Here is a 22,391-nt window from a genome sequence, read left to right on the forward strand (position 1 = left end):
AGTGGGAAAAACCACATCGGGAACACATCGCGGTTCTTCCTGCAGCGCTTTAAACAGAAAGCGCACAGAGTTTTCCTCCGTGGACAGTTACCATTATATCTACGAGAAAGCCGCTATATATAAAGATATAACTGACATGCTGCGATTTCCAAAACGCAAAGTAGGCATGGGATTCATATGAATCCCATCCACTTTGCAGATACTGTAAATCGCAGCGATTTTTCCCGTGGTGTCTCTGCCGAGGACAAATCGCAGCGTTTCTGGCCCGTGGGAGCCCGGCCTATGAGTTCATTTTGTTTTAGTTGATTTTCACAAGTGCCCATACACGGATAAACATTAGCTGAACCTGCTCATTTTTATATAACTGTCCCTACGACAGATGAGTAAAGGGATTGGTTATGTTGGATTTCTTTTGACAAAGATATCTGGCAGTGGTTGATTCCCCTCTTATCTCTTTAAATGTTATTTTTTTGCCCATTGTTGAGCTTGTACATTTGTATGTATGTTCTCACAGGTCAAATACAATCAGAAAGTTGGTATACATTATTGAAGTGGAGACAAAAATCCAGCAAGTCAAAACTAGTGGAAGAAGAACACTGTCCCAATACAACTTGGTAAGCTAAATGTCAATTAAGATTACAGTAGAGAAGTGCACCGTGTACCACCCACCTCTTACAGATGACGTCTGAGCTAAGGTCAGGTTTTTTGGCAGTTTTTCAGCTCAATTATGTAAGATCTCAGTTCTGCAGAGTTGAATACCCATACTCTTCTACCCAAGATCAGTGCGGCTACTACCAGCCACAGCTTCATTGGTGAGAGGAAAGTCGCTAAGGTGCCATAGGTCAGCATCAAGAAGAAGACAGAGTAGATCTGCCAGGCCAGCAGGAGAAACATGAAGAAGTGTACTGGAATGCAGACAATCTTCCTACTTTGCTTCAGATGGGAGAAGAAACCAAAGCCTTTACACCGCAATAACAAACACCAGCAGAGATATAGTGTTACAGGAATATTGAAGAACACCATCTGCAAAGAACAGACAAAAAAATTCATTATTATTTTAAAAAACCATTTAAAGAAACCCCATACACATAATAGAAAGTAACCTAAACCTGCCAATTTTGGCAGGATCTATAAACTCCCCCAGACACAATGTGGAGAGAAGCGTCCGGCGTGTTGAATTTCATCATGCATGATTCTTTTTTTTTCTGTAAGAAAAGGTGCTGGACAAAGTATTTGGCAGCAGCTTACTCTCCTTTCTCCATTTAAGATACATGCATCCTTGGCATAGCAGTGTGCATGTGTAGGAGAAGTCAGAAAAAACAGCTGTTAGCCAAATATTTGTTCAATATTTGTTCCTTTCAATCCCCCCTATACCAAAGTTCCTCTAATTCACAAAAAAAAACAACTAATGACTGAATGTACAAACCTGTGATATTCCAACCATATATGTTAGGCTTCCTTCTAGGAAATGTCCAGCAACAACCACTCCAAATGCAAAGCAAGCTCCCATATGGCCATCAATGATTTCTCCAATAAACCAGGGACCTGGAAGTAAACCATATAGTGTTATTTCCACATCATTTAGCAAGTTTCTGTTATGGCATATTTTATTTTAACACTGTCTCTTGTATAGACCCCTGGGGAGATGAAAGATTACATTTTCCAAATCCCACAACGATTTCTAATGAAGACTACATTATTATGTATTTTTGTTCAGCCAACAATATGGCTAACTGCATTAGGTGTAGGAAACAACTAGGATCATGTAAAAAGGTTTATTCTGTAGTGAAAAGCTACATAGAACATTTACTTAGAGTGAAGTGCTACTTACAGTATATATGAGGATATTACACTTACCTACTGCTGTGTACAGATTGAGCAGTAATATGGCATAGAAGAAGGTATTGTTTTTGCTTAGTACATGCATGGAGAAAGAGCAAAGGGTGAAATATCCAGGGGGGCCTTAAATGTAAGAAAAAACATTAAAGATATTTAAGAGGGAGGATCAAAAGTACTGATACCGCAAAATGACACTTAAGATAATTATTACATATCTGAAAATAATGGCTGTAAAGTAGGGACAACCTGCAATAGCTAACCAGAGGACATGGAACTACATGCAAGGCTAAAATCCTAAAAACCCCTTTAAATCACTGAAAACTAAATCACTAAAAACAGTCCCCTGCTTAGGAGACCCTTCTATGAGACAGAATAAAGGGCTGCTCTATTGAAGTGGTTCCCATTCTGGAAGACTAAAGCAGTCATTAAAGTGCCAAGGGTCAGCATCAAGAAGAAGACCGTAGATTTATTAGGCCAGCAGGAGAAACATGAAGAAGTGTGCTGGAATGCTGACAATCTTCCTACTTCTTCTGGTTTCTTCTCCCATCTGAAGTAAAACCACCCAAAATAAATGCTAAAAACTGAAATATTTTATTGAATAATGGAGTCATAAGCTGACAAAAACCATGCTCAAAAGCTGGTATCCAAAACTGCTAAACCACAGGTAGCCTAGGGTATAGGTAAGTGCCGCCACACTACCTAAATACGATTTCAGTGAGAAGCACATACATACCCACCTATAAAGATCTCCCTGAATATCAGCAGTAACTAACTCAATAGCCATGTATTAGTGCCAGACTATGGTTGGAGGAATATGATGCACACCACGGTCTTATTTCCCTCCTCTATATTATAAATCGTCACTGATGAAATAGCGACGTGTTATACTGCAAAAGAAACGTGTTTGCATTAGGTGAACCAGGGATAGAAATGGCGTTAGTTACTGCTAAGAGCTGATACTCAGGGAAAGCTCTAGAAGTGGGAGTATAGGAGTTTCTCACTGCTTTAACATTCAGATGGTGTAGTAGCCCCTTCCCATACCCTAGCTCAGTGATGTACTAGCAGCTAGGTCAATTACAATGTACTGAGAATATAGGGATAGAAATTTAGCCAGTTAGTGCTATACTTTAAGGCAAGCATGATACATGGTTGTGTATCTGCTTCTCACTGGCTTGCCATCTAGATACTCATACCCTAGGCTAGCTGTAGTTTAGCAGTTTTGGATACAAGCTTTATATATGTATATATATATGTATATATATATATATATATATATACACACATACATACATACACACACACACACACACACACACACACATATATCTATATATATCTATATCTATAGTGATAGTTGGATATTTAGCACCAAAGGTAGTGATATTCCTGGATTTACAGAGGTGTTGGTGGTGCTGGGTGCCAAATAAACAGCAGCTCAGATAATGCGATCCAAATCAAGTGGCTTTTATTCAGCTTACAACAGAACAAAAATAACAAATGGCCTAACCCACACACAGGGCACTACCTCACTACTTGAACCCTGAATACATTATAGAGGGCAAGTCTTTCCTGAGGCTTTTCCTCAGCGGTCTGGCTCACGCAGAGCCTAACCAAGTCCTTTATGGATGCCAGTTCTCAGGGGACAGACCGCCTGTCTGTCTCCAACTGGTCTGCTTTTACCTGCTCCTGCAGGTCACTGGCAGCTCTCCCTCTCTGGAGTGAGCCCCTTTCTCTCTGACTCAAGGGTGTGGTCCAGGTCCTTTTTAACCCTATCTCTGGCTGCTCTACAGCGCCCTCTGGGTTCACACCCTCACAATATGTACTTGAGAAAGGTCCCAGTGTGGACCGATACGTGGTGTACTGCTCTTTCCAATAAAAGAACATTTTCCATCCATACAAGTTGCTGACAGGATGGATTGCTTCATATATATATATATATATATATATATATATATATATATATATATATATATATATATATATACACATACATACATACACTCTGTATATATATTACATATGTTTAAGTAAGTTCTTAAGTCTCATTTATGTAAGATATGTACGCTGTGGTTTACAGGCTGTACAAAAACACAACTGAGTAAGTCAGGTTTCAGTCTGTTGCTAAGAATCAAAACATCCACAACAACATAGCAAATTTCCATGACAATGAACTTCGCCCCTGGTGAATGAGAATGTAGTATTGGTAGTATAGAAATTCACAAGACAGCAGCTGCAACGCTTATGATGCCAGGGTGCACACCCATAATATGATTGATACGCTGATCTGTGAGCGTACTACAAGAACCACTATGCTATGAAGGGTGAAATGGTAAAATGAACCAGAATCCAATGAGAGGCTCTTGACATGAACTTAGCTGTGGCTCCTTCTCCTCTATGCTTGAACCTAAATTTGTGGATGAATCTTAAAAGGTAGGTCATCAGTATAAGATCAGTCGGGGTCTAATATCAAAACCCCAAACTGATCAGCTGACGCAGCCCCCCCCCCCCGGTAGCTCTGTTCCTATTCAAGTGAATAGGAGCAGAACTGAAGTTTCAGGCACCACTGCTATAGTGTACAGAGGGAAAGCGCCGTACAATTTATTAAAACTGTTCAGATCCTGGACAGCCCCTTTAACTACCTTCAAGTAAGATCTTGACTATAACATTGACAGGAGGAGTGGTAAACAATAACCGATCTTTGCACTTACCCCTAAGTACCGTTCGCCTTCTGAACCGATAAACAATCAGTAAAATAAGCTGACTGAGTACAATCAGAATAAACAGCACCTGCGACTGGAGAGGAGAACAGCAAAATGTCAGTCATATCACCCGGCAATACATTATGCCACAATGTCAAGTACCCAGGAAGATTTAGATTAGTCAGAATGGAAAATGTCTCCCTCATAGGTTGTATCACGAAATTGAAAAATTGTGGCTAGCCCCTACCCACCCCATCGCCTTCCTGTGGTCCTGCTCGCCCCCTGCTCTGGCCATCCCCCTTCTGGGTCCCATCCAGTTTACCACATCTATTTGGACTACATGTAGTAGATTATTTCCACTTGCATCCCCTCACTCCTCCTTGATTTCCTTCCTTTTTAATCCTCTCCTCCCGGAGGGGCTGGGTGCTCGTATGGTGCACCCTTGGGGTAGTTGTGGTTTGTTCCACGTGGCGGATCTGGTCGATCCTTTCTCCTTGGAGCTCAGGCCCTTTGACTACTTTATTAATACCCTGCACATGCCTAGATCGGAGTGGTTGCACTATCAGCAGATTGCACACTTTTTGTTTACTATGTTTGGGGCTCTGAGGGTTTCCGTCCCTACTACCTCTGAAAGGTTGTGCCGTGCTGGCACCTCTACTAAGGGGCTGATTTCAGACATCTATCGATTATTATCCTCTTTGGATGGTTGGACCGACCCCTCTGACTCACAAATAAATAAATGTTCTATGTTGCTTCCATAGCTCCAACTTACTTTACTGAATTTATGTAAATGGTGCAGAGCAGCACCCTTGTGGTCAGAGCGTGTAGCAGCTATGCCCGTCTAGGCAATGGTTGGCCCAAGAAGGATATACTCTTTTAGGCCAGGGCCCCAATGAGGTGTAGACGCTGCGGTTTGGCAACAGCGAAAATGCCATGGGTAAAAAACGAAGCATTTTACACTCCCTGCAAAGTGCATGGGATTCTAGTGAAAAATATAGTGCGATGTGTAGCTGCCATGGTATTTCTGCTATGTGGGGCCTTAGCCTTAACCTCCTGTTGATCTGCTCGGTCTTTGGTTGGAAACTGATTGATCAAGAGAAATGTTGCTCTGGTCTACTGCAATGGATTGGGGGGGGGGAAGGGAAGGTGTACTGCTGCTGCAGCCAGTTGTCATATAGCCGGTCACAAAATAGCCAGGAGGGAAAGCGGGGACATAGCTGAACTCCTGGTATACACAGAGGGAGGGAGGGAGGAAGGGAAGGGAGGAATGTCCTCGTACTGACATTCTGAGCCTAGCTAGGCAGGTTGTGCATTAAGACACTAAAACTATGTATTGTTATAACTTATAAATTTCATCCATACAACTTACTACAACATAATGATCTGTAAGAAGAATTAAAGATGGAAAAATGCTAAAGCTGACAGCCGCATCATCCTCTAAGCTAAACAAGTGGCTTCTAGATCGGCTTCTTTCTGCTGCATCCTGTAAACAAAAAGGTTAAGTAACAAAAGGTTAATATTAAAAGGCAAAGGTAAAAATAACATGGCAATAAACAGAAAATACTATACAACAGTTCTATACTACAACTCTCTTATACCTATTACTTATATACTAAATGTAAAGGTGCATTGTGCTATTGGACACCCTGCAGAGGAGCGCCTGATATCAAGTCTTATTAGTGAAAGTCTCAGCTGGAATTGATGGAGTTACAACTATTAACAGATGCTAAGAATAAGAATTGGTAGAGGTGGCGAAAAGCTTTATTTACAGGCATATACTTCTTTTTACCTTAACTTTGACTTTGATCTCATGGAGCCCGGTCTTATATTTTTCAGCCATCCATTCTAACACATATAATGGACCAGATGAGTGTACAGCATCGCCTACTTCATTTCCATCTATGAACACCTTTACTGATGTGATAGGGTCCAGTGAAAATATCAGGATTCTTTATGAAAAAAAGCAAAACAGAATTGTTAGAAGATTACTGCTTCAATACGCCAAACTGTTTAACAGCTGACAATGCTGTAAAATAAAAAGTAAAATAAAAACTTTTTAAGTTAGCCATTAAAAAAGGTATCAACTACGGAGGACTTCTCTCAAAAAATTTCTTTCAAATAAAAAGAGTGTAAATGTAGACCCTTGCCCCTCCCATGCCAAAGCTTCCTTGGTCCTCTCTAATCCAGGTTTACTCAGCTTGAGCTATGGCATGATGTTTTAACAAGTCACAGTTAAGGTAAACATAAAAAGAATACTATCAATTTCTCTATTTGATCCCATTATGTATAAAAGGTGAGAACAAATTCTACTATATATATCTGCCATCTCCCTGCTTCTTCTCACAATCCTGGGTCTATAATGAAACTGGCTTCAGATGGAGACTTCTTTCTGTTTGCAATAATAGGCCATGGCTACTAAAGCCTTCCCCCCTCCCAAGTCCAAACCCGTTTGCTGTATGTCAAAGACAAATGGATTAGACAAGACTGTAGCGAGGGCATACAGGAAAGTCTGCAGACTGACAGTGTGGGCAAGTTTGTCTCTGGTTTACTTTTATTAATAATTTCTAGGTTTAGTGTTTCTTCTAGGTATAAATAGCTATACTGTGCTATTTGCAGTATAACTGCCTACTAAAAATGTCTCGGCAAAGAAAGGCATCCAATCCTATTTTTAAGAAACAAGAAAGATCTGTAAATCGCTCAGAGATGTAATAGATTGCAAAAGTAAATGCAAGTAAGACACTGCTAATAGTCCAAAGCGTTCTATATTAAGACGTGCATCTTTAGGCTGACCGAAAGACAGTAATTGAAATGTACAGCTGTGCTGTGAGACCTTTCTGGCCATACCCCCTCCCCACTTTACCTGTCCAGTTGGAAATTTACAAAAGAATACATTGCTCCTAACCCTATTATATAAGTACCCGTATACACTCGAGTATAAGCCGAATTTTTCAGCACAGTATTTTTGTGCTGAAAAAGGCCCCTCGGCTTATACTCGAGTCAAGCAAAAAAAAAAAAAAAAAATTATTTTTATTTTTTGGGAGGGGGGGTCTATGACCAGCCGCAATAGTAATGTATAGAATCTCCCATAGAAAAGTGGGGAAAAAAAGAAGCTTTAAAAAAAATAAATAAATAAAGTAAATAAAAGCTGTAAATCCCTCCTTTCCCTAGAATACATATAAATGTAGAAAATGACTGTGAAACACAAACACACTGTTCAAAGGCTAGCATGCACGTTCTGTCAAATGTCCTTGGACAATCCCCTAGGTTTCCAGGGTTACAAGGCTATAATTTTTCTAACTTCATAGTTCCCTTGAATGCATTATCTGCTTCTGTATTTGATCGACCAGTGTACTGACCTCTGCCAGTTTACTCTGTACATGTGCATGGACCTCTGCCAATATGCCATTACACACAAACTTTGCCTGCCTGACTCTAGCTTGTCCTTTCACCACATCGCTTGCCTTTCCCTCCATGAACACCATCTCTCGATACACTCAGGTCAGTTGTCACTAAATTGAGACTACTCCTAGAGGTGAAGACTAGCAATGACATCCAAAAGAATGGATTTATTTTTCCAATGGCATAAAACAATTCCAACATAGTGACTTTAACCCCTTAAGGACACAGCCTATTTTTGCAAGAGCCATAACTTGTATATTTTCATGTTAACATAGCCATATGTGAGATTTTTGCAGGATTCGTTTTTTAACAGCATATTTTTTTACAACACAAATCATTTCATAATTAACATTTTTTTTTTTTTTTTTTTTTTTAAACTCTTTTGGGGAGAGAATGGGGAAAAAAAACCCAGCAATTTTGCCATTGATTTTTGGACTATAAATGTTGCACTGCTCATTGTATAGTACAAATAACAAGCTTGGGGTGGGTTCACATCTGCGCCCGGTCTCCGCTTTGTGGGTTTCTGTCTTCTGCCAACAGGAGATGGAGACCTAGCAGACAGTGTCCGCCCATGAGCGTTTTGTGGTCTCCGCGGCGAAACCGTTTTTATTTAACCGGACACAAAGTCCTGCATGTCCGATCAAAGTAACAGAGTGAATGACAGCAAGCCGAAAACTAGAAAACCGAGAGGAATAGATACAGAAAGTATATTGGAAAATTGTATATCTTTTCATTGTACATTTGTTTGTCACTATTGGTCTGAAAGTGGCCAACCCCTTTAACATATTCTGTGCAGTCAGTATGATTATAGTGGAACCAAGTATATAGTATGTACAGTATATATTTTTTTTAAAGGTCTTACTACCTTAACACAAAAAAACTTCTCTTTAAAAAAACAAAAAACAAAAACATTTGTTTTTGAGTTGCCATATTCTAAAACCCATAATTTTAACTTTTTTTTTTTTTTAAAGATTCAAGCAACTTATTGATCACTTTGCATTCTGTTTTTTTGCATGGTGAACATTCATCGTGTGGGTGAAAATAGTGTAATAAAATATGTCAGGTTGTAACAGACATGGGGGATACAAAATTTGTGTAAGTCTTTTCACTTATTTTTTTTAAAGATGCAAAACATTTTAATGGGGTTTGAGTTTTCTTAAATATTTTATTTTTAACCCCACCCCAAGTCCCGCTAGGGTACTTTAACACTAGGGGTCTCGATCACCTGTACTCGAATACATGTATATTGCAGTGTATTGTGCCTATTACGGAGTTTGAATAGGCATTCTGTTAGGCCTCCGGTAGCCCTAACAACCCATCAGCACTTTGTGATCACACTGTGGGGGCCAACACCTAAACTGCCTCAGTCACTATTGACTGCGGCATCTTAAGGGTGAAACAACCAGGATTGGGGTTATCACCTTCCCAGCGGGGCCTGACTGTCAGTTGCAGTTGGGCTCCAATGGTGATAACACAAGCTGCGCTTCAAAGCCTGCATGCTCACTATCATGTACAAGTATGTGTAGATGCACTAATTATCTGCATTCCATGGCGTACATATATGTGAAAAGTAGTTAAAAAGGACCTTTCACCATCTGGGATACATGCGGTGTTATACACCGCTAGAAAGCCGACAGTGCACTGAATTCAGCGCATTGTCAGCTTTCTAGTGTTATGTTAAACCGCATCTGCCCCAGATGATGAAAGGTCCTCTTAAAGTACCTGGGTCTTTCTTTAGCTTGAGGGGTAGGGGGTGGAATGGTGAAAACTAAGCATAGATCTTCTGCGGATATAGGCTTGTTCAAATCCTTCTGACTCTTCATTTCACCCAGACTGGATGATATTGAGATCAGTGCTCTGCGGGGGCCATGTCATCTCTTCCGGGGCTCCTCCAAAGGGTGGTCACATAAAATATTGAAGCTATTTAGATACATTTTGTTAACTGACAATAATAAACTATTAACACTTCTATTTTTTTTTTATTTATTTTTTTTAAACATTCTTTGCAGCATTTCGATACCAACCTAAAAGTTTTGCACATTATTTTATGTTAGGTGAACCTACAGATTTTGGTAGTGTAAGATGACTACTAGATCATGCTACAAAGGGTTTGTTTAAGGAGACACATAAATCTGTATAAGCGCAGTAAAAGACAGATTTTATTGGATATTTGTAATGTTTCTTCATTTTCCATAGTCTGTGAAGAACATGCTAATTAATCTGCATTCTTCCGTATAGCTGAACTCATTATTACCCATAACAAAAGACATTCATGACCTATAAAATGGAAATACCTGATGTGTGTTGAGTGGCGGATCCGCTGTAAAGGCTCCTCTGCAGGATTTGTGTAAAGTGCAGATTTAGGATTAGTGATAAGGATCGCAGGCCATTCATCATAATGGAGGTCCACAAAGCTGAACAGGTCATGATCAAAGGCAAAGATCCGATATCTGGAATGAAAAGGGAATGATGTGAGGTCTAGCTGTATACATGAAGAAAATGGGCCCTTGCTTAATTCCTATAAGAGTAGAATAAGTTTTACCTTCTGTTATGCATCCAGTCTCCCAATTCCAGCTCTAATGTCCCTTGTTGATGCTGGGAGTGCAGGACTGGGGCCATCCCTCCCAGTGTGTGCAGGTGACCGCACATATATGCTACAGCTGAACTATGGATAAACACACAATGTTAGGCTGCAGAACTTTTTTGGTAAGATCTTGCAAGTCTGCCAGGTTTTATGAGTGGCAATGTTAAAGCAGAATCTAATACTTCCTACAAATAAAAGCTTAAGATTTACCTAGTTCATACAAATCACATACATCCATTCTTGCATAGACGGAAACTAAAAATCTTGAGATCTAAATACTGGAGACAATAAAGCAATTAATGGTTTGATTAGGGGCTGGGGATGGAAGGGTAGGGGGTCATTCAATATGCAACTGCTCTGAATATGGAAAATATTCCTATATGCAACAATCAGAAGCAACATTTCCTCTAAAGATTAAAGAAGGGAGTAAAAACAATAAAACAAAACAAAGTATCCCGTATCACACCCCAAAGTTCACTGGAAGGCTAAACAAGAAAAATTTCAGATTCTCTCAATTCTTCTCGTTCTGAAGTGAAACGCCCATCTCTTCAACACAAACACAGACCTACAAAGTAAAATGTTTCATCCTGCCACTGGAATCCAAACCAGTGCTCCCCCCCCCCCAATATTGCATCTTTTATTTCATGACTTCATAGTGTTTTTGGCAATCTAAGGATTAAGGGAGTTGCCCAGTTTCACCAAATAAATATTATTAATTGTATAATGAAAAGCTATAAAGTTTTCCAATATACTGTACAAATGCTTATGGGTTTTAGATCTTAGGCTACGGTTCACACTAGCCTCACCTCTTCTCTTTTGGGGGACCCGAACAACAAAGCGGCAGACTCTTAAAAACAGGTCACAAATGCAGACCCCTGTGACTGTAATTATGTCTATAGGGCCGTGATGGCGAACCTATGGCACTCAGAGCCCTCTCTTTGTGCACCCATCCGTGGAACAGATTATACTGTGTGGGGGCCTCCGTGGAGCAAATTGTACTGTGTGGGGGCCTCCGTGGAGCAGATTGTACTGTGTGGGGGCCTACGTGGAGCAAATTGTGCTGTGTGGGGGCCACGGTGGAGCACTTTGTACTGTGTGGGGGTCACTGTGGAGAAGATTGGACTGTGTGGTGGTCACAGGGGAGCACAAAGCTCTATAAAGCCCCATTCGTATGACCATATTTTGCAGGTCTGTAATTGTGTGCAATTGTGGTTCCCCACATTATTAAGATTAAATTGCCGTGTTGGCACTTTGTGATAAATTAGTAGGTTTTGGGTTGCAGTTTGGGCACTCGGTCTCTGAAAGGTTCACCATCACTGCAATCGGGTGTCCTTCGTTATAAAACTGAAAAGGGCAGAGGAAAAAGTAAATATTACTCAAACTCTTGTTGCCACACGTCCCAATAACCTTCGTCATCGGTAGAAGTGCCATACATGACTATCTATGCAATGCAAAACTGTACACTGATTGAGGAGTAAAGTCTTATTCACACATTCACATCCATAGTCTGTGATTTTCATGATCAGCATCCCACCTTGCTCATTTGTAGATGGTGTGCTGTCAATGCTTGATCTGCTTTTTAGGTCTGAAAAGAACATCAATTTTACATTTCTATATTTGTAAAGTCTATAGGTCCCTGAAAAATCATGTCATCTGTGTTATTTTTTTTCTTGGACCTATAGACTTTCATTGATGTGATGCATTGGGGCGGGGTGAAAGCGTGCTTCCAGTGCACCGACACCTGAATAAAACACATTGAAATGAATGAGTATGTGACAATACAAATATCAGAAATGCGGACATGTGAATAAGGCCTAAGTATGGAGCATGACTATGACCACTGTATCCTTGTATTAACAATGCTTCAGTATGATTTGTGAAGTGATAAGACTGACCTCATTACTGAGCGGATACCGGGAGAAGGTGACACAATGGTGGAAGATGGGTAATGGCCAAACCACACAGAATGATTGCTATGAAGACTCTCACTGGCCAGCATGGACAACTTCTGCATTTGACTCTAGAAGAAAATTCAACAAAAAAAAAGTCTGGCATTGAATTATTGAATGTTATATCCTAAAATAAACACCATGGGGCAGATTTACTAATACTTTCTAAGAGTAACACAGTGTAAATATTACCACATTATGTTACATTCCTGTTGAGGATTAATGTACAACCATGGGGACATCATTTCTATCATGTATCTGTTGGTCTTTAATATACTTTTTTTTTATGTAGCTTATGAGCCCCATATAGGGATCACAATGTATATTTTTTTCCCCTATCAGTATGTCTTTGTTGTTCCTGGCGAGATTCGAACCCAGGACTCCAGATCTGCAGGGCTGCGGTCCTAACCACTGAGCCACCGTGTTTCCCCGTCTTTAATATACTTTTTTATTGATTCAGCTACAATGAACATTCGGGATTTCTGCTATACAGGATTGTTCTGGGTACTCTTAATAAAAGTGGTGTATAGCACGTATGCCAATTTTTTGGTACAAACTGCGTCAGATTGTTGCCACATTTTGATTAGTAAATCTGTCCCATGTTATAAGGAGCACAGAAATTTTTCCATCTGAATTTGCGGATTTGTAGTATGATATGCTGTGGATACTGATGAATCAAAACAAATGTCACGTGACTGCAAACGTTGATTTCCGCCTTTCCACCACTTTTTTGTCCACAACACATATGAAATGTGCATGGGAAAATACTGCACCATATAACGGGAAAGTCGATGAATTTAGTGCACTGCCGGCTTTTTAGCGGTGTATTACACCGCATGTGCTCCAGGACATGAAAGAACCTCTTTAAGTATAACAAGGTGTCCATTCCAATCAATATGTTGTCTGTGTAATACAGGACAGAGAGAAAGAGAGACATTGTTTGTATCTAGATAGGGTTTATGAAAAAAGATTTCCTAAAATGGAGAAATCATTGGATATATATTGTCTTACCTGATTAATTATCCCAAAGAAGTTGTAAGGCCTCTTGGGTCCTGGGGTGAGGGTTGCATCCACACAAATGAAAGAATAATTTCCAAATGGGGTGTGATGAACATAATGGAAGGAGCCTTCTTTCTTCCATCCAGAATACTTTCTAGAGAATATACAAAAAATTACATGTATAATACATTATTTTTCAAATATCATTTTTTAATGTGCAATTTTCTTGTCTTAAATTGAGGGTTTTTTTTAGTCATTAGAGAGTCTGATTATCTTTTAACATGCTAGTTGCTTAGCAACAAAGACCAAAGGAAGTGAGTGACACCAATAGATCTTCACACATCCTGATGGAGATCTGGAGATGTCACTGAAGAATGTTTGGTATTATGTACTGATATACACCATCACCAATCCAGAGCTATGATCACTCTTACATTAAATTATATAACATTACAATAGTTGTGTGTAAAAAAATACTATACAGTAATTTAGGATAATTAAGGGGATATTCCCTTCAAAAAAAGTTATTGGCGGGGGCGCCAATAGTTTGACTCCACCGATCATATACTAATGACCTATCCAGAGGAGAGATCATAAATTTGCTGAACTTGGACAGCCCCTGTAAAAAGTACCTCCCACTATAAAAAAAAATAATATATTTTTATTAATGATTAGGACATATGAAGAGTATGTCTTCTCCAGCAGCTTCCTCCTCTCCATAGACTTCTATGTAAAATGTAACAGCCTGATAAGTGGAGAAGGATACATATTTCTTTAGAAAGATATATTACAACATTTCTTTTAGCCATCTGTTTCATTTATTTATGAAAATGTGTTTTATAATTGGAGGGCTTTAAGAATCTTACAATATCAGTGAATCAATAGTTGACAGAAGAGAAAGAACTTCCTGCAGACTGTCACAGACTGGCCCTGCAGAGGAGTAGCACCTAAGTAGTGTCACTCATCTCAGAAAAATAGTCAGGGCTCTGACATGTTTTTGCAATTATTATTTACTGAGGCTCGGTTCACATCTGCGGGAGAATGAACATTTAGGCTGGGACCCCACGGGCCAGAAATGCCATGATTTGCCTGCACCAAAAATGCTGGGGGTAAAATCGTGGCGTTTTACAGAAACTGCAAAGTGGATGGGATTCTTGCAAATCCCATGCCTACTTTGTGGTAAAAACCGCAGCACAGACACACTGCGATTTCCAAAACTGAAACAGTTTTGGAAATCGCAGCATGTCAATTATATATACGGAAACGCCGGCGGCTTCCCTATAGATCAGAGGTTCTCAAACTTATTTTGTCTACCGCCCACTTCGAGTATTAATTATTTTCTAGCGCCCCCCCCCCCCAAAAAAAATTTTTTTTTTACTTTACTACATCTTAAGAATCACAATCGCAGTCATTATGTTAATAATTAAATTATGTGTGTCATGTGAAAATAAGACTTGGATTTACCTTGTACGGAGTTTCCTAAAGGACCTGGCTCCTCTGCCCACTAGCAGCCTGCTCTATATAATAAAGCTTTATCCTAGTGAACAGAGAGACCAGGTCCTTTAGCCCAGTAGGATTTAGACTGCTTTATATAAGAAAGCAGCACTTATTCCACACACCCCTCTCTATCTCACAGCAGGGAGCTAGGTGATGTGTATGTGATGTGTATGTGTGTTGCAGACACAGGCTGGCTCCGTACACTCAGCCCCCCCTCCTCTCCCCCCCCACACAGCAGGGAGCTACGTCATGTGGCTCCCTCAGCAATGAGCAGGGGGCCAGGTGCTAGTGTCCATAATGAAGTGAATAAAGTAAGATAGTGGACAAACAAAGCAGTTTTGCTGAAGCAGTGTATTTAGGAAAAGTCTTACATCCACATTAACAAGCAGTATAGATAGAATCATTGTTATGATACCACCCCTTTAAATTAGCCATCGCCCCCCTAAACCGCTTCAACGCCCCCCAATCTTCTCTGTGCCCTTTACTGCCCCCCTATAGGCCTCCAGCGCCCACAAGGGGGCGTTATCGCCCACTTTGAGAAAGACTGCTATAGATAATTGTAACAGATAGTCAGCGGAGGAAAACTCCACAAACTTTCTGTTTAAAGCGCTGCAGGAAGAAGCACAATACGTTCCTGCCGCAGTTTTTCCCGCAGCGCTTTATAGCTGCGGATCGTCCTGTAGGGCCTTGGCCTTAAAGGGTTCATTTTAAGGAGGTATCAGTGAGTCACTAAACTAATGGCATAACCTAGCAATATGCCATTAGTTTATGAGATGATAAAACCTTTTATGGTGAGAAAATGTACAGGTATGGACACCTATCTACTGAAATGAATAAAGTTTGTAGAAAGACCATGGTGCTATGCAGATGTGTATCTACAAAAGAAGAATCTGTTATCACAAGAACAAATCATTAAACTTTGGTCTTGAAGAAATTCCAGGAAGGACAGAAAACAATGTGAAAACCTAAGCGGTTTAACCAGACGTTGCCCGACAACATCATGAGAAAGTGCTTATACTCCTATAATAGAAGACTGACAGCAAAAATCTGTCCTTATTTCATTATCATTGTACCTAAGGCTAGACAAGTATTTATCTCACGTTTATCCCAATCACATCGGCTAGAAGTTTATTCCAAGCCTCAACCTCTCTTTCTGTGAAATAATATCCCCTGACTTAGGATTCCAGATGTGGTCTCACCAGTGCTCTATACATTTGGATAACAATCTCCCTCTTCCTACTGGTTATATCTAAGTAGGAAGAGACAGATTATGTGGAGCTCTGTCTATAGAGTCACATGCATGGATGTGACTACAGAGAATCTGAAATTCTTCTCTGCCTTAGTCGTCACCATAGTTCTAGGCTGCAGTGTGAGCACTTTATGTCTAGAAAGTCTATAGGGGTTGTATGAGATGAGAAAACTCACAGCTGCTTTGTTTCAGAAACAGTGCCGCAATAGGCTGTGGCTATTATTATATTACGTTCTACACCCTATTAGACCCCACCAATAAGTATGTTACCTTTAGGCACTACACACAGGCATATCCCACATATCCCAATTATAACTTCCAATTGTCTACCTGTAGTAGTTATTGCTGTTGCTCAGGTCTGCAATGTTAAATGAATCTAGAAGGCACAGAAATACATATATTATGATAAAGCAAACAATATATACAACAATATACTGATGGATGGCAATAGAACCCTCCATTCACTGCAAAATTCAGATCATACGACTGATATCCAATAAAGGCCTAATGAATTATGGATTGGGGGATATGTGAGAAGAGGTTGCCAGAGGTCATCCAAGAGACTGGACACTTGTTAATTCCCAAATCTAAGGGTGTTCTGTAATGTGAAAAATAAAACCTCTTTTTGGAACACAAATTTAATCACTGGAAAATTAAATGCAAAACTTGTACTAAAGTAAACTCCAGTTTAAAGCCACAGACATAGATTTTTTTGAAATTCAGACGCTTTAAGGCTACTAATGTAATAACAGCACTAGGCAGGAGATGCACAAAATTAGCAGTGAAGAAAAAAATGAACTTTTATATTGTATGAAAAATTAAACCATAAGTGGCCCAGGGTGGTCTCAAGCCACCTGAAGTAAGAGAACCCTGCCCAAAGCTTCTTCCTTGGCATTGGGTGAAATTCCCACCATTATATTATATCACTGTGGGTTTATTCATAAGAGCCAAAGCATTTGCCAGACTTAGGACCACCCCATTCTGGCACCCATGTCCTCATTTTACATACAAAATAAAAGCTTTATTTTTTTTTAATTTTATGTATTTCTTTAAGTCCCCTACTCCATGCTTTTATTAGCACTGTAGCCACAAAGTATCTGACACATTTTTCTTTCCAAACCCAAGTAACGGTAAAATATGGACATCACTCCAATGAGTTATGCTTTTATTAGAGCCACAGTCAATACGTTTTGGGTTAGCCCACAAAGTAGTAGAGGGTTTGCTTTAAGGTGGCAGCTGTTGCTCCTTGTTCATCAGTGAAATACCATATGGGATGGTAGTATGCCAGGTTTGGAGGTATGGCATAGTGCAGTGTGGATTTGGACACTGTATTAACTGTGGCTCTAACCCCCTCCCCCCCCCCCCCCACAAAAACAAAACAAACAAACAAAAAAAAACAATCTTTAAAAAACCCAACCCATTGAAATGCTGTTCAAATATACTGTTACTTGGATATGGAACCGTGGGGAGGCGGTCAGCACCACCCAACCTACAACCGATACCATGTTACAAATTAAGTGATGCCCGACCAGTTTATAAAGACTTTCTTTCCAGCACAATATGTAGCTTAGTACCATAATAATACCAACTGACCATGGTGATCAGAGTCTGACAACCATAAGCATGAGTTTTGCAACAATGATGTTGCTTCAGATGTCGTGACACACCACTGTAAACAGAGCAGTAGTGACATTTGGAAAACAGCAGTTGGATCATGGGTAACATAAGTATATGAAACAAATAATACTAAATTATTTATTACCCTTTCATCTCGGAGGCGATCATATAGGGGAGGAGAACTAATGTGCCATTAGTCTCCTTCCTACTACTCTGAAACGTTCCCCCTATACTCATCTGGTGACTATAAAATTCCCCCACTGTGGGACTATTAAAGGATTATCTTATCTTATAAGAATATATCAGCAGAGGCTGATGGAGGGCAATGAAAGCACATTGTAACCGAGTGAAAACTTGTGTGTACATCTGTTATACTTCCCTATACAGAGCAGGAAGCCAGGCTACAGGTTAGTTTACCACATGTTCTGCAGAATAATATTTGAGGGTGTGACTGGAGATACGAATTTTGGCTGTGATCCATTTAACATTAGCAATAGGAAATAATTACTGTAAATGGAAAATGATGGATATTTTCCCATAATGCATAACTGGCAACTAATAGTCTGCTTTATAAAATGTTAGAGACATGATGTGCGAGTCATCCAGTGTCTGTGCTAAAACCAGACTACTGCATATCCCATTATACTGTATAATAAAGGATATGCATACCTACATATAATAGTAATACCACCTATTTAATAGGATATATCATATGATTTGCCCAAGCACAATTATTCTAAAAACCTGATATCAAGTTAATGCACACGGTATAGTATTAGGATTTTTAAAATCATATAGTGATCCAGTCTACATACCAGGTTTGTAGCAAGTCCAACAACAATAGGATATGAATTGTGAATTATTTAGTAGCAGAACATATTCTATGCTGCAGAGCACTGGCCATTATTTCCCCAGGGGATTAGTTGTAAAAATATCAGAGAACTGAAGTGAATATTGAGGGAAGGGTTTACGGTCCGTTATTATACTTATGGTCAACAGAAGCCAAATTCAGCTGTATACAGATCAGCTGCTTAGTGGGAACTGTTATCCAAAGAAGAAAACAGTGGCAAAAAATCCAGGTCAGACTGCTGGCATCCAAACCAACTATGAGAATGGGAGTTCTTTGTACCTCAGTATGAATGGAGCAGTGATTGCACAGGAACACTGATATTCCATTTAACACTATGGCAATGCCAGAAATAGTCAAGCGCTGTAATCAGCTTCTTTTTGGCAGCCCCACAGAGATGAATGGAGTGGAAGTGCACCTGCTGCTCTGTGCATACAGGAGTACAAGGGGCTTCTAGCAATCTGACATCTAGACTGGTGATAACACATTAAACCGATTTAAAATGAAAAGCAAAAACCTGCAGAATAAATAAGAAAAGGGGTCACGATACTGTGGTCTGTTTAATATGGTCATCTCCTATTTGCCTAATATAAATATATATGGTTGGTAGCTATACTTATGGAATATATTATGATAAAAACTACAACACTAATGGGTGATTTTTCAGGTGCTCTGATTAATTTTCCATATCCACATTTACCTTATGTCTCCACATTATCTTTATATATCCTCTACAATAATTGAAGTCTAATAAAGATGTATTGTATGCATTTTTACTTGTGGATTTCCTGTTGCTTTATTGCTACAGAGAACAAATAGAAGAGGTATTGATCTCCTACCATGGTTTCCACGAATGTCTATCCAGGTTGTCTTTTCCAGTATTTTGGACTTTTTCAGTGCAGACTGGTAAATCTGCCATTCTTCTTCAAATTGATCTGAGCCCAGCTTGTCCTTTGTTTTGCCGTCTGTAAGATCACCTAAAATAAAATGAAAATGTGACATAGGTGTAGCATAGGTGTGTCATAGGTGTACTAACTATTATCTCTGTAGGCCCATCTCACTTCTGAGAACAGGCAGTAGGTCATGCTCCTTGGGACATATGACAGTGTTTCTGTTTTGGAATTTTATATTAAAAAATTATTCACATTTGAAATGGTCTACTTACCAGTATCTTTAGTACATGTTAAATGACTTATGTTAACCTGTTTTTTTTCCTCGTATTTTATTGAAATTATCAATGCACATAATACAAAATATCAAGGCAGCCAATTAAAACATTGTTATACAAAATAAAACCATTCAGAACAGTATAGGACATTGTTAAATAATCCAGAAACAGTTATCTCAATCTGTTTTCATTCGCCCTATAGTCTATTAATTTCAACTTTCTGTACATTTTAGGACTGTATCAATGCAAGACTGAAAGAAAACATAACCATATTGAAATACATTTGTGTTACCTGCATATTTCTACTCCTCCTGTTTTTTTTTTTTATAAAATCGGGATTAAACAAACTGTGTACATTATATAAACCAGGAGTGGCCAAACTTTCAAGGCAAGTTGGTGGAGCAGTGTGATGCCCACTGCTGGGAAATCGTCAGGTTCCACCTACTTGTACCTATACATTGTTGGATACCAAGTACACTTCTTCATGTTAATTATGTTCTATAATATCACCATGCCAACTGGCAAAAATTGTTTGGGAATAGTTTGTTCAACAGGACAAAAAAAATAATATGGTTATAACTTGGCCTCTAAATTCCCCAGATCAATGTCTGATTAAGAATCTATTCAGTCCATGGAGGTTCTACCCACAAATGACATGATTCACAGGATCTTCCGCTAATGTCCTGGTGCCAGATACTACAGGACAACTTCAGAAGTCTTGTGGAGTTTATGCCTCAATGAGTTTTAAATAATATTGGCAGAAGGTTGTAATGTTATAGCTGTATTGTTGTAAGTGAGATCTGCAAGAGATATGTTACCATTGATACAATTATTATCACAAGTTTCCATTATCCATTATTTTAATAAAATGTTGTACTTACCAGTTACAAGAACAAGTTCTGGCCCAATAATAGAAAGACTTTCAGTGCAAAAGGCTTCAAACTCTGATACCCGGCGAGGCTCCAAGAATTTACTGACATGAATATCAGTCACCTGAAATACATGACATATGAGTAAATATTAATGGGACTACCCAGGAATTGGAACAAGGTGTGGAGGCCAAAGGAGGTGTAAAAAAACAACAAAAGCATACGTACCTCTTCCCAGTTCTTCATTGTCTACCGCCGATGCCACACAGGCTTGTGTCAGTTTCGTGTTGCGTGAAGTCCTGTGCCACACAGGACAGCTGAGACCAATCTGTGGCCTTAGCAGAACCAGTGACATATGTGTTTGGCCTCAGCGGTCACATGCAGCAATAAGGTATTAGCATGAGCCTGAATAGATACTTGTGGCAGACAGTGGAGTGCTGGGAACAGGTATGTTGTGTTGTTTGTTTTTTTTAACACCTCCACAAAGGTTGCTCTAATTCCTGAACAACCCCTTTAAGACAAATTCACTCTTCACAGTCATAGATGCAATTTCCCATGCTATGCTGTCCTTATTCAAACTTCTTTAATGGACTCTCCTCTTTGGACCATCTGTTTTAGCTAGAAGGGTCTCAATACAATAATCTGACTATAGAAAGTCCTACTGCTGGTGATCAAATGTAGTCTGTGAGGGAGCTTACCAACAAGTGCGCTATCCCATGGTAGTGCCATCTCTGGTAAAATTAAGAATTACACAATTTCCATTTATAAAGGACCTGTCACCTCTTCTCATAAGTCATTTTAGTGAATGTTTACCAAAATACTGTATAATAATTCTGGATCGTTTCAGCTATGGGTTGGGCTGTTCCTCTGTTATTCCTCTTGGAAATGTATGAATATATTGATAACTTCGGGATGTGTTTCTATACAGTCTGACAGGCGTGTGTAACTACACCCCTCTTTGACACAGGGAAAGGTTAGCACCTAGTTGACAGTTTATTCATAAATTCCCAGGAGGAATAATAGAGGAACAGTACAATACAAAGTTATAAGAAATGATAACCTGCATTGTCATTTCCTGGTACACATGAGGGTTTACTAAAGCATTCGTGTCAGGAGAGATGAGGAGTTCCCACATAGGGAAGTACCTGCACAGCCCAGAAGACATTGAGGAGATCCTTCCCCGGCACTGGCCCATTACTTGTAGCCTGCCTGGCACTGAGCTGCGCCCTCCGTCCTGTGCTGCTGTACCTGCCCAGCATAAGAGCCAGGAGCAGCGCCACAAACAGACCGGTCACCACCTTCAGCATCCTGACATGACAGCCAGCAACCAACATGCTGGCTCCGCCCTACTCCGGGAACTCTGCGGCTCCACATCTTCCGCAAACATCACTGCTGCCCTGTCAACGTAACCATAGAGAAGAAGCTGACCAGACAGGCAGGTCTTGTCTAACCCACACGTCAGTGCTGCAAAGCGCTGCTGGAGGACTAAAGACCTCGTTCAGTAATATGTATACCATAGAGATGACAGACGACCGAACATATAGGTCATATCTGCCCCTTATGTTGATGTTGCAAAAGGCCCAGACCATGGTGTTATAAATGTATAATCCTGACCCGGTGTGCATGCTGGGACTTATGGTACCACTACACCTGTTCATTGAACAAAAACCATCAT

The 22,391-nt window shown here is 39.8% G+C and overlaps 1 protein-coding gene across 1 annotated transcript; it reads right to left on the bottom strand.

Moving 5' to 3' along the window:
• Window positions 1-234: 234 nt before the first annotated feature.
• On the bottom strand, window positions 235-22,076 carry TMEM62 (transmembrane protein 62). The gene is made up of 14 exons (XM_075280865.1): window positions 21,862-22,076; window positions 20,729-20,840; window positions 19,519-19,656; window positions 16,546-16,591; window positions 13,482-13,623; window positions 12,417-12,541; window positions 10,480-10,602; window positions 10,232-10,387; window positions 6,328-6,487; window positions 5,908-6,021; window positions 4,548-4,632; window positions 1,858-1,962; window positions 1,427-1,545; window positions 235-1,023 (listed from the first exon to the last, which is right to left on the bottom strand). Exons 1-14 carry the CDS (start codon window positions 22,048-22,050, stop codon window positions 697-699), a joined length of 1,941 nt encoding a protein of 646 aa, XP_075136966.1. The 5' UTR covers window positions 22,051-22,076; the 3' UTR covers window positions 235-696.
• Window positions 22,077-22,391: the final 315 nt, after the last annotated feature.

The sequence above is a fragment of the Leptodactylus fuscus genome, chromosome 7 (assembly GCF_031893055.1).
Source record: "Leptodactylus fuscus isolate aLepFus1 chromosome 7, aLepFus1.hap2, whole genome shotgun sequence".
Lineage (NCBI taxonomy): Eukaryota > Metazoa > Chordata > Amphibia > Anura > Leptodactylidae > Leptodactylus > Leptodactylus fuscus.